Source organism: Sus scrofa, chromosome 12, assembly GCF_000003025.6.
Source record: "Sus scrofa isolate TJ Tabasco breed Duroc chromosome 12, Sscrofa11.1, whole genome shotgun sequence".
In the NCBI taxonomy this organism is placed as follows: Eukaryota; Metazoa; Chordata; class Mammalia; order Artiodactyla; family Suidae; genus Sus; species Sus scrofa.
In genome coordinates this window covers 47,259,685-47,277,839 of record NC_010454.4, presented here as the reverse complement: position 1 = coordinate 47,277,839, position 18,155 = coordinate 47,259,685, and the positions used below count along the sequence as shown (strand labels likewise).

General features: G+C 49.0%; 1 protein-coding gene across 3 annotated transcripts in view; it reads right to left on the bottom strand.

Moving 5' to 3' along the window:
- Positions 1 to 18,155, bottom strand: part of VPS53 (VPS53, GARP complex subunit) — a 149,421-nt gene that overhangs the window by 13,330 nt on the left and 117,936 nt on the right. For all 3 annotated transcript variants that reach the window (XM_003131813.4, XM_021067533.1, XM_021067534.1), the window contains 2 exons: positions 13,484 to 13,632; positions 6,846 to 6,915 (listed from right to left, as the gene is read on the bottom strand). In XM_003131813.4, coding sequence (XP_003131861.1) covers positions 6,846 to 6,915; positions 13,484 to 13,632 — 219 coding nt within the window. The remainder of the gene's footprint in view (positions 1 to 6,845; positions 6,916 to 13,483; positions 13,633 to 18,155) is intronic.

Genomic DNA, 18,155 nt, shown 5'->3' with positions numbered 1-18,155 from the left:
AGTCTGCTCAGTCCTCCCATCTCCAGGGCCTTGATGACCCTGCTGACAGATACAAGCCCCTGTGGAGTGGGGCTGTGCCTGTCTCTGCTCTGTCTGGCACAAGGGGAGGCCCTCTTGACTGGGTGATAGAAGAGGCTTCAAGCTCTTGGTGGGATGTAAGCCCTCATCAAAAATCAAGATGGGCAATGCTCAGGGAGACAGAGAAAAGTGAGCAGCTGGGTAGGTAGTTAAGAGATTTAAAACGCTCTTTAGGAGTTCCCTCTGTGGCTCAGTGGTTAACAAACCCGACGAGGATCCATGAGGATGCAGGTTCAATCCCTCGCCTTGCTCAGTGGGTTAAAGATCCGGTGTTGCCGTGGCTATAGGATAGGCTATGGGATAGGCTGGCAGCTACAGCTCCAATTCAACCCCTAGCCTGGGAAATTCCATATGCCGCAGGTGCGGCCCTAAAAAGCAAAAAAAAAAAAAAAAAAAAAAGTGCTCTTTAGAAAGAGAAAAGGGCTGTGAAAAGGTGAAAAGTTCTACCACATGGGCAGAAGTAAATGCACACAATAAAAGAGACAGTTTAGCTTCTCTGAGCATAATCAGAAAATCCAGAAGGAAGCTAGTTTAACTTCATGAAGCATGGGAGTTTTGTGTTCATTCCCAAATTTTATTGTGGATTACCCTTGAGTGGGTATACGTAGGGGTGGACCACTATTATTATTTTTTAAAAAAATCTTGTTATTCTGGAGCATTTCAAACATATATGAAGTAAACAGAATAGCAGAGCGAGTACTTTTACACTCAGTGCAACAACCAAGCATTCTGCCCTTCTCATGTCACTTCATCGATGCCTCTAATCCAGTGACTCCCAATGGAACTTGATTTGCTTCTTTCTCCCACCCCTGGCCCAGATCTGTGGTTGTCCAAATTGTGAGGGAAGAGTTCCCTGGTGTCCTAGTGGTTAAGGACTTGGTGTTGCCACTGCTGTGGCATGGGTTTGATCCCTGGCCTCTAAACTTCGGCATGCTGCAGGTGCAGCCAAAAAAAAAAAAAAAAAAAAAAAAAAAAGCAAAAAACCAAAAAAACCTCTTTGGGAGGGGGTTTCTGGCAACTAGTAGGTAGTGGTAAGAGATGCTGCTAAACATCCTGTGATACACAGGATGGTACCCTCACAATAGAGCCTCTAGCCCCAAAGAGCAAAAGTGCAGAGACAGAGAAACCCTGCTGTCACCACTCCCTATCCCTCACTCAATTCTTCGGAGGTGGTAACAGGTTACACCCATTGAAATGTACAATTCTTAACTGCACAGTTTTGACAAATGAGTTTACCCACGTAATCTAGACCTTCTCAGGAGTTTTTGTATATATCCGTTTTATCAGATTCAACATATTTCCTTCTCTTCCTCATTTGCTAAAGTTTTATTGTTCTTTTTAAAAATTTTACCCTTTATGTGTATTGAACGTCATCAGTCCACTTTTTTTTTTTTTTTTTTTTTTTTAAAGGAGTGCTTAGAAACACCTGCCACATCTAGAAGATGAAGTATGCCGTAAGAATAACCATCCCGGAGTTTCTGCTGTGGCGCAGTGGGTTAAGATTCTGACCACAGCAGCTTGGTTCAATGTGGGGTGTAGGTTCAATCCCTAGCACAGGAACTTCCATATGTCATGAGTGTGACCATTGAAAAAAAAGAATAACCATTCTATTTTCTCATTTTTCCAACTTCCACACACACTTAACCTCTCTTTTTCCCTTTCCTTGGTGTTTGGGATTTATTATTATTATTGTTATTATTATTATTATTTTTGGTCTTTTCTAGGGCCACACACAGGGCATATGAAGTTCCCAGGCTAAGGGTCTAATCACAGCTGTAGTCACTGGCCTACACCACAGCCACAGCAACGCCAGATCTGAGCTGCATCTGCGACCTACACCACAGCTCACGGCAACACCAGATCCTTAACCCACTGAGCGAGGCCAGGGATCTAACCCACAACCTCATAGTTCCTAGCCTGGATTCATTAACCACTGCACCACGACAGGAACCCCCGGTGTTAGGGATTTAAAAAAAAAAATTTGAAAATTCACTTTAAATTTTTTCCAGAGAGTTCTGAATTATATGCATTTGAAAGTCAATGTGGTCCAATGTGGTAATACATACAGTGGACTACGTACAGCCTAACGACTTCAGAATTTCTAAAAAAGAAGGAAATTCTGAAACATGCTGCAACATGAGTAAACCCAGATAGCATGCTAAGGGAAAGGAGCCACACACAAAAGGACAGAGACTGTATGATTCCACCTACTGGAGGGCCCTGGAGCAGACATACCCATGGTGAGGGCGAGCAGCCTGGTGGGCGCCGGAGCTGGCGGGGGAGGGAACACGAGGTCTGGTTTAAGGGAATGGAGTTTCGGTTTGGGATGATCTAAAAGGTCTAGAAGTGGACACTGCACAGCAAGGTTAATGTGCTTAATAGACGGAGGGTTCATTCATTCATTCATTCATTCATGTCTTTTCTAGGGCTGCTCCTGTGGCATATGGAGGTTCCCAGGAGAGGGGTCTAATTGGAGCTGTAGCTGCCAGCCTACGCTAGAGCCACAGCAACAGCAGATCCTAGCCATGTCTGCAACTCACACCACAGCTCATGGCAACACTGGATCCTCAACCCACTGAGCAAGGCCAGGGATCGAACCAGCAACCTTATGGTTCCTAGTTGGATTAATTAACCACTGCACCACGACGGGAACTCTGGAAGGGTACATTTAAAAATGGTTAAAATGTTACATTTATATTATGTATGTTTTACAACAATAAAAAAAAGCCAATGTGGTATAGAGAGCTAATATAAAGGACAAGAAAATTACTTCATGGACATGAAATACACTGCTGAAAATATTTTAGATCCACATGTGAAAGATCTAGAATGGGTGTGTGAGCCTGATTCACGGCCCTTTATTTAAATAGAGCCCAGGAGTTCCTGTCATGGCTCAGTGGTTAACGAACCTGACTAGCATCCATGAGGATGCAGGTTCGATCCCTGGCCTCGCTCAGTGGGTTGGGGATCCGGTATTGCCGTGAGCTGTGGTGCAGATGTGGCTCGGATCTGGCGTTGCTGTGGCTCTGGCATAGGCTGGACGCTATAGCTCCGATTAAACCCCAAGCCTGGGAACCTCCATATGCTGCGGGAGTGGCCCTAGAAAAGACAAAAAGACAAAAAAAAAAAAAAAAAAAAAAAAAAGACAACCAACCAACAGACAAACAAACAAATGTATAAAATTAAAAAATAGGAGTTCCCATCGTGGCGCAGTGGTTAACGAATCTGACTAGGAACCATGAGGTTGAGGGTTCGGTCCCTGCCCTTGCTCAGTGGGTTAACGATCCGGCGTTGCCATGAGCTGTGGTGTAGGTTGCAGACGCGGCTCGGATCCCGTGTTGCTGTGGCTCTGGCATAGGCTGGTGGCTACAGCTCCGATTGGACCCCTAGTCTGGGAACCTCCACATGCCGCAGGAGCGGCCCAAGAAATAGCAAAAAGACAAAAATAAAAATAAACAGAGCCCAGAGCAGGGAAGCAACTGCTTCGGATCACAGGAACCATCAAGAGCCAAGTGGTGACTGGACTTGGAGTTTTCGGGTCCTTTTCCTGACACCATAGTGTGCTGGTAAGTTTGTGCGAATCAACTGATTTCTACCGTGTGCTCGGTCATAGCTCGGTCATGGATACTGTGGCCAAAAGACTAATTAATGACCCTGCAAATCCCACAAGAGTCTCTGAAAATCATAAACTAGCAAGAAGCATGACAAATACTGGTATGGTTCAGCTCCACGCGCCCTTGCGATAGCTCAAGCGGACTCTGGGGCCCAAAGAGAAAGAATTCACTTCATATAGTGATCAGGAAGAGAACCAAGCGCAGGCAAACGTCTCCTTTCCTATTCTCAGAACAAGTATTAAAGTATAATCTAAACCTCAGCTCTAGTTCCTTTGTGACCAAAGAAAGGCCTCTGAGATCAGGTCTCCATCTTAGCTTTGCCTTTCAAAGCTTTTGTGAAAGCTCAGGTTACAGCCCCTACAAGGAGTGTGGCCGAGTCTGTTTTAATCCATGAACTTCTCTATTGCTTTGGTTTTGCTGCCTGAGTGATCATGTCTCCAGCTCCATGACTGCTCAGGTTTCTAAGCCCAGGGACCTGGGGCAAGCGTGGACCCAGCTAAACCTGAACTTGCTGTGGGACTCCTCCCAGGGCTGCCCTGCCCTTGAGTTCCATTCACGGCCGCCCCCAGGCTGGGCCTGTTGAGAGCTGCGCTCCCTGTCACCCACTCATATTTGTCTGGGGTCTGATAAAGTGAAACTCCAGGTTCACAGGTGGTTTTCTCATCCATGTCTCAAAGCAGAAATACTGGCCAAACTGATTCTGAAGATGCGGGCTTTGGCGTCTGGGCTGATTATTTTAACATTCTTTTGAAGAAGAGAAAATAGATATGACACACGATTCATGTGACAATATGAAAATATCATGGCTACCGGACACTAAACCAGCGAGCAAGGCCTGGACAGAGCTGCAAGCTCATGGAAACATGTTCCCAAGGAGTCAACTTTGTGTTCCAGTGGCTTCATCAAGTCTAGGGACAGAAATCTAGTAACTGAGACTCCGAAGCGTCTCTTAGACGCACAGAGAGCAATCCGGCCCCGTCCCCTCGTCACACACTCGGCGAGGTGAACAGAGTGGGTTCCTGGTCCGCATGTGCCAATGAAACGGGAGACAGGCTGGGGCGCTGCTCTGCTGCTTCCCATGGGGAGAATCGGCTCTGTGCTTCTGACATGTGAGAGGCCAGAATTTCCAAACCTGAAACCCTACCGTGTCGGAACCCACGCAGCTTCCCAGGAAGGGTGCCGAGACAATATTCCTGACTCCGCGAGGCTGGTCAGCCGGGCGGCCTGCGGCGACCACTGACTAGATGTTTCTGCGTGGGGAGGCAGGTGTTGATGGCAGGGACAGACTAGTAAGAGCTGGCATCTGCTGAGGTGCCTGACGCTGGGTCAAGCACTTCAATGTATTACCCTGTTTGATGCTCGCAACCAGCCTGCGAGGCGGCGCTGTGCTTATCCCCGTTTCACGGATGCTGAGAGGGGAAGGAACGCGTCTGAGGACAAACAGCTGCTGTGGTGCAGAGACAGGGTTCAGCCTCAGACCTCAGTGACCCTGGAGCCCGTGCCGTAAGGCTCACGCCAACGGTCCTTTCCCAGCCCAGGCAGGCCACTCACTCACAGAGAGCACACGGCACCCAGCACGCTTCAGATCCAGGAGAGTCCGGCCGGTCACAGGCACTACATCTCCGGCTCCGATGCTTCCTGAGGGACCCAGGATGCACCGGGACACGTGCTGACTCGCCAGCTTCCTGTGGCCTGACTCCTGGCCGAGGGGCCGGCGTGAGGGCAAGTCGGGGAGCTGGGGGAGTGCGGCGCCTCCGCCAAGTCGACGATTTGGTGAAAAAGCAGGATGTACGGAAACGTCTTGGCTTATAGATTCTTCTTGCTTAAAAAGGTAGTTCTTACTTAAAAAAGGTTGTTCTTTCAAATACAGAAAGTAAATGCAATAGGTGAAGTACTGCTGAGGGGAGGCCTAGAGAGGATTCGTTTTCGTGAATATACGCGCATCATTTACGGTCAGTACATGAACAGTCTGCATCTAAGCAGGTTATTCTTTTTCTTTTCTTTCTTTCTTTTTTTTTTTTTTAAGATTTAGGGGCTTAATGTTGTTTATTTTTACAAAAGCAGTTTAAACTATTCTCCAAACTCAAGCCGTTCAAATTTCAGACTGTGAACTGGTGGTAGCTGCGAAGAGGCGATGTGGCTGGAGCAGAGAAACCAACTCCTCAGTGACAGGGTGACACCATCTAGGAAGAGAGGCCTTGAAGCACAGAATTCAAGAGAGCAGAGTCGGGTTGATCCAGGGAGGCTTCCCGGACGAGGCGAACAGACTTTCTCAGGCCCCTGAAAACAAGTCTTTCTTTGCTTCGCTGCTCTTAAGTGGTCTTTGGTCCAGCCACTACGGGCCCAACGTAATCAGGGCCTTTGCTGTTCCCTCTGCCTGGACACAAGCCTCTGCTCTCAGAGCTGCTTCCCTGACCATCCAACCTAAAACATTACTCCCTCATGCTCCTAAGACACTCCTTCATATAACTTAGTTTTATACCCTGTAGCATACATAAGTTAAATTCACCTTCTAATTTCTTTTTTTTTTTTAACCTTCTAATTTCTTTCTTTCTTCTTCTTTTTTTCTTTTTCTTTTCTTTTTTTGGTCTATTTAGGGCTGCACCCATGGCATATGGAGGTTCCCAGGCTAGGGATTGAATTGGAGCTGTAGCCGCTGGCCTACACCACAGCAACGGCAATGCCCGCCAGATCTGAGCCATGTCTGCAACCTACACCACAGTTCACAGTGACTCGAGATCCTTAACCCACTGGGCAAGGCTGGGGATCGAACCTATATCCTCATGGATTCTAGTCGGGTTTGTTAACCCCTGAGCCATGACGGAACTCCTACCTTTGAACTTCTTTGTTAACTTGGATATTATCTGTCTCTTCTTAACTAGAATGGGAGCATCGGGAAGGGGAGGTCTTCTGCGTCGTGTTCCCTGTGGTACACCCTACACCGAGAACAATGCCTGGGCACTTGGAAGGTGCTCAATGAAGAAGTATTTTAAATAAGTGGATGAGGGAATTAAGCTGCCAGGTCATCACTCTGTCCTCGAACAGGGGAAATCAGTGATTTTATTTCTCCACAGTAGCTCTGTGCTAGAAAGATATGTGGTTTGATCTATGACAAAAGCCATAAGGAAAAGCCCTTTACCAGTTTCATCTTACCTGTTCTGCGCCCACCATGCTAATTGGCTTGCACTTGAAGAGGTGTGTGATGAACTTGGGAATGAAGGAGCTGTGGGTAAAAAAGAAGTGACAAATTAGGCTTGTTTTCTCTTTGGTGAAGAACTGCAGAACCTTTTTTTTGGATATACCTGCGGTATGTGAACGTCCCCAGGCCAGGGATCAAACCTGAGCCACAGCAGTGACAACCCCAGGTCCTTAACCCACTAAGCCACCAGGGAAATCCTGCAGAAACTTTTTTTTTTTAAGGCCCCACTTCCTTCTACAAAAAAAGTGAGACTTCAAATAGATACTACTGTGCCAATTAGCATCCGCTCTTTTTCTTTCTAACCAACAGCCTGGTTTTATTTAGGTAAGTAATCTGGCCTTGGGATGCTAAGGAAAAGCTGATCCCTTCTAAACTACAGAGGTGAATTCTAATTAGCCTCAGCCAGTCGATGCACGGGGTTCCCTTGGTGGCGGTTGGTGGCACTTATGTGGGGACGTGATCTAAGCCAGCAGGAGGGAAGGACTTCATTGCTCGGCTGGGCAGGACTCTTCTTCTTCTTCTCCTTCTCTTTCTTCTTGTGTTTGGCTGTAACATCTAGAGCTGCTGTTTTACCACTCCTCTAAGGATGAAGCCAGGCCCAAGGAGAGCACGGTAACGATATTACTGAACCAATGACTCAATCATCTTTGGGTCTATCCTATCTCTGGTCTTCGGTTACATGAAATAAAAATTCCCCAACTTCCTCACACCAGTCAGAATGGCCATCATTAGTAGTCTACAATAACAAATGCTGGAGAGGGTGTGGAGAAAAGGGAACCCTCCTATACTGTTGGTGGGAATGTAAATTGGTACAACCACTATGGAAAACAGTATGGAGGTTCCTCAAAAAAACAAAACTAGAACTACTGCATGACCCAGAAATCCCACTCCTGGACATACATCCAGGCAAAACTACAATTTAAAAAGATACATGCACCCATATGTTCACTGCAGCACTATTCACAACAGCCAAGACAAGGAAACAACCTAAATGTCCACTGATAGATGAATGGATTAAGAAGATGTGGTATATATACACAATGGAATACTACTCAGTCATAAAAAAGAATGAAATAATGCCATCTGCATCAACAAGGATGCAACTAAAGATTTTTATACTAAATGGAGAAAGACAGAAAGACAAATACCGTATGATATAACCTATACATGGAATCTAAAATATGGCACAAATGAACCTATCTACAGAACAGAATGGACTTGTGATTGCCAAGGGGGAGAGGGAGGGAGTGGGGTGGACTGAGAGTTTGGGGCTAGTAGATACAAACCATTGCATTTATTATTCATTTATTTATTTATTTATTGATCTATTTAGGGTCACACCCATGGCATATGGAGGTTCCTAGGCTAGGGGTCAAATCGGAGCTGTAGCTGCTGGCTTACAGCACAGCCACAGCAACGTGGGATCCAAGCCATGCTTGTGACCCACACCACAGCTCACGGCAATGCTGGATCCTTAACCTACTGAGTGAGGCCAGGGGATGCTAGTCAGATTCATTTCCACTGAGCCACGATGGGAATTCCAAACTACTGCATTTAGAACGGATAAGCAATGAGGTCCTGCTGTACAGCACAGGGAACTATATCCAGTCACTTGTGATAGAACATGATGGAAGATAATATAAGAAAAAGAATGTATATATACATATGACTGGGTCACTTTGTTGTACAGCAGAAATGGACAGAGCATTATAAACAAACTGTGCTTTAATCAAAAAAATTAAAAAAAAAAAAATTCCCCACCTTCAGAGCTCCCACTGTGGTGCAACGGGATTGGCAACATCTTGGGGATGTTGGCACATGTGTTCAGTCCCCAGCCTGGCACAGTGGGTTAAGGGTCCAGCACTGCTGCAGCTTTGGATTAGGTCTCGGCTGTGGCTCAGATCTGATCCCTGGCCTTGGCGCTCCATGCGCTGTGGGGCAGCCAAAAAAAAAAAAAAAAAAAAAAAAAAAAATTCCCCACCTTCTGTTTAAGTACTTTGAGTTAAGTTGGCTTCTAGTCCTAGCAGCTGAAAATATCCTAACAGATATGACATGAGGTTGATATGGGATCTTAAATGTGAACTTAGGAAAATCATGGCTAAGGGAGTAACTGTCAGATCAGGGAACAAAATATACGATTCTCCAAAAAATTTACTGGGGACTGAAGGGCAACCTAGGCCAGGTAGACGGATGATGCTGGTTTGGGGAAAGTGAAGATGTCATTTTAATACGTCAGGGGGGCGCTTTAGAAAAACTGCAGAGGCTTGGGTAGGGGAAGCTGAGTTGTACTGGGCAGAACAGAAGGCGTGGGAACTGGAAACGCCTATAATGAGGCCAGATTCAGAGTGAACTGAGCAGGAGAACACAGGGCGCATGAACCAGGGAGGATGGGGTAACCATCAGGATCTGGAGGAAGAGATCAAGGCTGGTTGCTGTCGTCCTCTCCTTGCCCTCCAACGCGGTCTCAGACTTGGGACCGCCACCCTTTGCTCTCTCCACAGCTGAACATCTGTGCCTGCTCCGATACCCAGTGGCTCACTGGACCTCTCACTGGAAGGGCACTGGCATCTGCACATCCAGGACTTGGCCCCAGCCTGGAATCCAGACTCAGTGCGTGGACTGGCTCTCCTCTGCCCAGTCATCCAAGTCAGAAGGGATACCTCTGGGAGTTCCCATTGTGGCACAACAGAAACGAATCCAACTAGTATCCATGAGTATGCAGGTTCGATTCCTGGCCTCGCTCAGTGGTTAAGGACCCAGAGTTACCATGAGCTGTGGGGTAGGTCGCAGACACAGCTTGGATCCGTGTGGCTCTGGCTGTGGTAGAGGCTGGCAGCTGCAGCTCTGATTTGACCCCCAGCCTGGGAACTTCCATGTGCCACAATGCGGCCCTGAAAAGCAAAAAGAAAAAAAAAAGAAAAAAAAAATGTGGTACCCTTTGCCTTCAGCCACAGTATCCAATCAATCTGCTCTCCTGATCTTCTCCCCGCTGCTGCCTTTATCTTACTCGCTAGAGGTCTTTCCACTGCTTCTTAACTGGTCTCCTATAGCCTTTAGCCCCATCATTCCTAATCCATCAGCTCTCAGAGAGATTTATTTCTGATACAAATATGATCAAGACCCTCCTCTGATTAAAACTTTTCTAACAGCTGCAGACAGGCCTTGGCCACGCTGATTCTCTCTCCAGCCGTGTCTGCTAGGCCCTGGTACCCTATGCTTCAAGCCGGTTGAGATCCTTGCAGATCCCATGACTCTACAGGCTATTCCATGCCTCTGTGCCTTTGCTTGCGCTCTTCCCTCTGCCTGGAACGCCCTTCCCCACGGCTTTGCAGGTTGGTGCACACACACCTCTCGGACTCTGCTCACAATGAAGCCTTTCCTCAGTCACCTCTACCATGCTCTACAGAAGGTCCACAGATATCTAGCCTCACACGCAACCTACTATGTTACACTTCTGTGGTTTTTTGTTTGCTTTTTAGGGCTGCACCTGTGGTATATGGAGGTTCCCAGGCTCGGGGGTGAATCGGAGCCATAGCCTCTGGCCTACACCACAGCCACAGCAACGTGGGATCTGAGCCGCATCTGCGACCTACACCACAGCTCATGGCAACACCGGATCCTTCATCCACTGAGTGAGGATCGAACCTGTGTCCTCATGGATACTGGCTGGATGTGTTTCTGCTGTGCCACAACGGGGGCTCCTATGTTACACTTATTTGATTCCATGTCGACTTCTCTCCACTTGACCGTAATGCAAAGGAAGATGGGGACCACGTCTACTGAACCAAAGCACTTAATCTGTGTCTGAAACACAGCAAGTCATCTAGGGACTGCGTGTTGAATTAAGAATAAAGAATCATGGTCACAGCTAATACTTCTTAAATGCCAGCTTGGTACCCGCACTTCAGCGAGAGAAGTTTACTTGACTCCTCATTCTATCCTCCCCATCCCCCTAAAGAGACCTGTCTCCTCATCTCCACTGCTGGATGGAGGACAGTCAGCTTAGTGGATGAGGGAAGTTGCCTGTGGTTCAAACAGTACTTTCTTTTTTTTTTTTTTTCTCTCTTTTTTTTCTGGTCTTTTTGCCTTTTCTAGGGCCACTCCTGAGGCACATGGAGGTTCCCAGGCTAGGGGTCCAATCGGAGCTGTAGTCACTGGCCTACACCAGAGCCACAGCAACGCTGGATCTTTAACCCACTGAGCAAGGCCAGGAATAGAACCTGCAACCCCATGGTTCCTAGTCGGATACGTTAACCACTGCACCATGACGGGAACTCCTTAAACGATACTTTCAATCAAGGAGGTGATCTTGATGCCTAAGCTGAAGAGACTTCTGCTGCTTCAGAGGCCAAATGGAGGCAAAAGGAACCATCCATGACTTTGTGCTCATGAGATAAGAAAGGAAGTTAGAGGGGGAGGAATGTCAGCTCCAGAGGTCAGATCCAGGGAAAGGCCTGTGGGTCAGGAGGGAGGGAGAACGGGGGACTATCTGGAAGGGATTCTCTGTGCTCCAAGCCAGAGCCAGGCCAAACAAGCCGCGTGGGACTGAATTACAGCTAACCGCGATGGCGCACGGCAATAACCTAAGCTCCTCCACACCTGAGTAGGCATGAGGAGTTCCCGCTGGGGCTCAGCAGGTGAAGAGCCCAACACAGTGTCCATGAAGATGTGGGTTTGACCCCTGGCCTTGCTCACTAGGTTAAGGACCTGGCTTTGCAGCAAGCTGTGGTGAAGGATGCAGATGTGGCTTGGATCAGGTATGGCTGTGGCTGTGGGGTAGGCCTCAGCTGCAGCTCTGATATGACCCCCACTCTGCAAACTTCCATATGTTGCAGATGTGGCCCTAAAAACAATAAATAAATAAAAATGAAAACAAACTAAAAAAGACATCACTTGTGCCCTTGAACTGGCTCGACTACAGGGGCGGGCGTGGGGAACACATCAGGACCAGCGACATGTCTTTGGGGGAAGAGCTCGGCACTGTGACAGGTAACTGTCAGGGGCTCCTCCAGGCCATCGGAGTGGTGGCAGTTACTGCTCTCGGCTGGAGAAGGGCCTTCTTATGGCCCCTATGCAAGGCTTCAGATCTTCAGCTGGGATTTTACGGCCATGAAAGGGCACCATGGATTAGATCCGAAAGCCACGTTCAGGATCACAGATTCAGCTTTTCCGGATGTGACAGAGGGGCATCCTATCCCCGGCTTGCCCAACATGGGCTCAGTGAGGAGCTGAAAGGGCTCAGAGAATGTGAGGCTGAGACGGGGACAGTTCAGGAAACGGACCCTTTCCTCGCTTTAACATCAGCTCCACCAGGCCTCTGTGCAACCACACTGCACACTCTTGGCCACAGTAAATCTTTATAGAGACACCGTTTCTAGCGGGGTTTGGGGTTGTGTTGCAATGTGATTTATCAGCAGGGCTGTTAACGCAGGCTAACGAGCGCCCAGAGAATGAAGACAGCGTCAGCGGCCGGTATGTCTGCCACGCTACACACGGCAGTGCCTCCCTGGGGAGTCCCCTGGGGCTGTGGCCGCAGGGGCTCAGGCCACAAGCCGCTCCATCCCTGGTGCTCCTTTGGGGTTTACGTGTGAGGGAGAGGGAGAGCCTTAACTGCATACAAGCCAGGAGAGATTTGGGGAAGACAGAAACTTGGCGTCCTAAATCGCCCCTGGGGACTTGGACGAGAACAACGCAGTGCAGTAGCTTGGACGGGGCAGGTCTTCCCGAAGCCCTCCCCTGAGAAGTCTGCCAAAGGGCTTCTTTGATAATTGGTCAGAGGACGGAGGCACTGATCCTCCGTGGCGTCTGGTCTCAGGGGAAAGAGCCAGATGCGAACTGGCCAAGGACCAAAGCATTTCCCCGCTTTACACCAGCAGGCCAGGAGTGGCCACACAAGAGGACGTGGCAGGAAGACATGCAGCGCAGTGCTCACTCCACCTACTTGGCAGTGGACTCACTCCCTGACTTGCTCTTCCCAATTTCTAGTACTTTCCCTGGGCTCAAGCATGTCCACAAGCAGACAGATTCGGGTAGCCACAGCAGCAAGTACTATGGGGAAGGAAGAAGAGAAGGCTCAACAGAAACAGGACTCATGGTTCCTACCCTTAAAAAGCTTATCGTCTAGCTGGGGAGACAAAATACAGATATGAAATTGCTAAAAACTAATTTAAATTTTCTAAGCCTGGGGGGAGGCAAGGCTGCTGTCATGCTCACATAATTCACGTAACAGGAGCCTCCAGCTCATTTCTTCTTCTTCTTCTTCCTTTTTGTTGGCTGCACCCATGGCACGCGGAAGCTCCTGGGCCAGGGATCAAACTTGTGCCACAGCAGTGACCGGAGCCACTGTAGTGACAATGCCGGATCCTGAACCTGCTGTGCCACAAGGCAATTCCCCCCACTCATTTCTCTCTGTCCTAATGAGGTGGATGACTGTACTGCTGTTACTGTTATTTATGACTTTCAAGTAGCAAATTTAGTTTTATTGCTATGCTTCTCTGGGGTCCAAAACAATGAGCTGGATGGCGGGGCTGCTGGGCTGGCATGCACGCTGGTGCTCAAGATAACCCAGCGCTGAGGACGTTCCAGAACTTACTTTGCAAATTTAATGCAGAACTGAGTGAAGTATTTCCGTGTGGAAGCCAGGTTGTCACGGATGATGGGGACATTCTGCTTAATGTGAAGAATGACAGAGGTGACGTAGGGGCTCTGGTCACCGACGTGCTCCACATTCTGCCACTGCATCTGAAGACGGAGACAGGGCAGGACAAGGCTTTAGACGGTCCGAGGGAGGACGGCTTCCCCGTCGGCGCGGCAGGGGCGGGGGCGGGGGTGGAAGCGAGGCCGGGGCTTGCTCTCCCAGCTGCCGCTTTGTCTTGGGGGGTTTGTCTCTCGCCGATAGGAGCTGACTGTGAAGAGAAGCCCACCTTCCCCGACAGTGGGGGGGGGGGGACTCGGGTGTCTCTTGCTACCCTGTGACCCTCACGCTTGAAAGAGCCTTCCCTCTCCCTCTAAGCACCGTCTTCCAGAGGAAGCCTCGCCTGGAGGGTGAACTGGATCATACTCTTCCCCCAGCTGTTCCTGCAGAAGGGACTGTGGGGGGACAGGGAGGGACATCTGCCTCGGTGAGGACCGGCCCTCGGGAGACCTGAGCTGTGGCCCGGCTGAACGAGAGGACACCTGGAGGGCCGTCCTCTCAAGCCCACTGGAGAAGGGGGCGGTTTTTAAGAAAGGAAACTAGGAACGGTGTGATGTGTGAGACTCACTTGAAAATAATCTCGGGCTGGGGGTTGGGAGGCACAGATGTATCAAGGTGAGTGAGGCTGGGTGAGGGGTGATGATTCGTGATACTGTTTACTTTTTTTTTCTCTTTTCTGCTTTTTAGGGCCGCACCTGTGGCTTATGGAAGTTCCAAGGCCAGGCGTTGAACTGGAGCTAGAGTGGTCGGCTCACACCACAGTCAGAGCAAAGCCAGATGGGAGCCGCATCTGCGACCTACACCACAGCTCATGGCAACGCCGGATCCCCGACCCACTGAGCGAGGCCAGGGATTGACCCCACATCCTTAGGGATACTAGTCAGATTCATTTCCGCTGCGCCATGACAGGAACTCCCGGTTTGTTTCTTGAAGTGTAGCTGCTGTACGAGATCATGTGAGTGACAGGTGCACAATACACTGCTTCATAATTTTATGAAGTAGAGTTATTTACAATGTTGTGTTAGTGTCTGAGTGAGTCACAGGAATTTTTCAAGTTTATGTTCCATTTACAGTTACTGTAAGTACTGGCCATGCTCCCTGTGCTGTGCATCCGTGCAGCTTAACTCCTCTCCTTTTTACATTCAGCTCTCACTCCAGGAGCCAATGGGATCAGGTGGGATTTCAATCAAGGGGAGGGAAAGAGCATCTCTCACAAAGAGGTTAAGACAGTGACAGGGGAATGAGGGCAGGGACCGTGTGGCTGGCAGGTGCTGGGGAGGGGGCCTCACTGAGAGGCCCCAAGTGGCCCTTGACCAGGGCGTGAACGAGAAGGAAAGACCTGCCTGGCCCCAGTGCTCACACCCTGAGGGGAATTAGGGGCAACGTTCCGAAAAACATTCACAGTGAAGTGGACAGAACGCGGCGACAGTGGGGTGCTGCTTCCCCCTTGGACACACACAGGGGAAGGAGGGCAGTACCAGCGCCCAGCCTGCCCCAGGCTGGTGCTCCACTGCCACAGCCTCTCAGATGGGAGCTGGACTGTCTGTTAAACAGATCCTAAGCCAGACACAAACCATAGAATATGTTCATAGACGAGGGCAGTAGTTCTGAGGCCTTGATGTCTCTGGCAAGAAAATACTATTTTTATAGAGCTCTTGGGAAAGGAAAAATTCAATATTGAGAGAACTTGCTTAAAAGAATCATACCGTGCATGGATGATCCCCCAGTTCCTGGGAAGCTCAAATGACTCTGTGTTTTTGTCCTAATGTTTCTTCAAGTCAGCAGATATTTCTATCTTAGCTTTAGGCATGCGTACGCACAGAACCATGAAAAAGCAGGAAGGCACCCACATCTTCACTTTACAGATAAGGAAACCAAGGCCCAGGCACAATGAGGTCTTATGCAAGCTGTCACAATGAGGCTCCAGAAAGAAAAAGGTCTCTAATTTTTTTACTGGGGAAAGAAGAAAAACAAAGAACAGAGAAACGGTAGAAAAGTCTAATGCGAACTGACTTCATCTTCTACTGCTTTGCTTTATGCGTGATGTTTTCCTCATTCTCTTCTATTTTATTTAAGAAGCTTCTTTCTCCATCTGACTTTAGAGATTGGACCCGTCCAAACAATGAGCTTCCTGGGGGATTTTAAATGAGCTCAGAGGATGAGGCCAAAACTGACAGGTGCTGTTCCCGCGTCCACCTCATCTGCCTCTCCCCAGCTCTGCAGCAGCTCCGGCGCAGGAGGCCCGGGGAGCACACAAGTGACCTGGGCAGAGGACCTGGTGCCCGCCCTCCGCCCCCACCACAGGAAGCTCTTCCCTACTAATGACTATTGTTTTCCAAGTTGGCAGCAGTTTATGTTTCAACAGCTCAAAATGTTCATAAACAAGGATCTAAGCACTAGGGTTCCCCGTGAACAGAAGGTGACCAGTGAGGGAGGTGCTGACACGCCCCGTCGCTGGTTACAGAGCAACTCTGGGGCGTGGGACGTGCGAGGTCAAGCTTCCGCTAGAGCTCTGTCTCCTCTTGATCACCACCGGCCTGGCCCGTGGGTGTCCACGTGGGGAATCTGTGTGAAAAGATCTGACTTGCCTTCATTCTTAAGCCGGTTAGGACGCCACCAGTGGAGTAAAACGATGTATGGCGTTAAACGATGTATTGGAAAAGTCAGGTGGATTCATGATTTTAAATTTAAGTCAGCTTAATGAGATAGGAAAATAACCTAAAGTACTGGAAAACAATGAAAGTTAATACTGTTTTGACTGTTTTCTTAAAAATGAGCAAAATACAGTTAGCAGTGACGCTGTCCAGCCACTGCCTTGGACAGATGCTCGCCACCGCCCATCCGACTTAGGGCCGGGGTTGCGACCTGAATGGCCCGATATGCCTACACTGGGATGGACCGGGTGGAGCTGCTGTGCCTGGGCCTGGCACTTGGCAAACATCATCCTACCACTATTCAGACATGATCTCACCTAATTCTCACAGCAGTCTTACAGATGAGGAGACTCCAAAAGCCCAAAGTCACACAGCTGGTCAGTGGTAGAGCAGAGGCAGCCCAGACCCACCTGCAGCCCAAGCACGACACTAGGCTACTTGCTAGACACTTGCTCAAAAAAAGAAAAAGATAAAAAGCACTTAACGAGGCCTTAGCACAAGGGAAACCCAGTTTCTCAAAGAGAAGGGAATGAAATATACAGCGACTGAGCAAAATTCTCTTCAGAAAGGGACACAGACAGTAGCTTGCACTGGAAAAACAAACATCCCAAAAAGCCCAACCGTGGAAATAAGACTCCAGCTTTTCCAGGTAAACTTTGTCTCTGACATTTAAAATTTACCCCTCCAGACGTGAGGTTTTTCCTCTTGTGCTTGTTCAGAAGGTGCAGTGCGATTAGGTACTGCTGGTACCAAATAAACGACAAGAAAAACCATTTGCGAAAGCAGTGGTAAGACGTCGGGCTGAGAGAAACAGCAAGGAAAGGAAAGAACCAAGACGATGATGCCCGAGCCTCCAGTGCCCCACACGTCCCCTTGGGAAGAGGCTGTGGGGCGAAGAGCATGGCCAATGCCTGGGGTGCCTGCTGCCTGAGGAAGGAGCGTGTGGCTGCGCCCATGGGGAAGGTCGGTCCGGGAGAGGGGGCTCTTCCCAGCAAGACCCCGTCTACTGACCCGAGGACGGGGCTCCACCACCAGCTCATGCTGAGACGCGTCCTCCTCCACGGCCACGTGAAACTTGGGAAGAGGTCTCCTGAGAAACTAACTTTCTGTAAGTGAAAATTCCAAGTCCCACGTCTTCACTTGGAGCATAGGATGAGGGCCATTCGGAGCACAGACTCACACATCTGGAGTCTGGGAACATTTCAGGCAGAGTCTAATGTGATGGCTTAGGCCGCAGGGCCACTGGCTCCAAGCAAGGGCCTTAGCCCAGGCATGTGCACAAGCACACACACACTAACGTTCATCTGGGCTACCTGTACTCATGCAACAAACGTCTGCTACATGCTTTTTTTTTTTTTTTTTGGGTCTTCTTAAGGCTGTATCTTTTTAGGGTCACAGCATATGGAAGTTCCCAGGCTAGGGGCTGCATCAGAGCTAAAGCCACTGGCCTACACCATGGTCACAGCAACATCACATCTGAGCCACGTCTGTGACCTATACCAGAGCTCACGGCAATGCTAGATCCTTAACCCACTGAGCAAGGCCAGGGATCAAACCTGTGTCCTCATGGATAATAGAGTTGTTTCCACTGAGCCAAAACAGGAACTTCCTGCTACATTCTGAGGCACCTTCCCCTTGTCGAGCACTGAAGCAAGCGCTGGGTGGGGATGAAAAAGAGGAAGGAACATTTATCAAGCATCTCTTATCCACCGAGTACCATGACTGACATTTCCCCATGAACCGACTGCTTGCGACGACGCAGTGAAGGAGGAGGTATCCTTACTCCTACGGATGGCAAGATGGGCTTGAGGACAGTAGGTGACTTGCCTAATGAAGCCTAACTGCTAAGTCGGCAGAGGTGAGATCAAGACCTAGGCCTGAGTAAGTCCAAAGTCCAGGTCCTTTCCACTTTACCA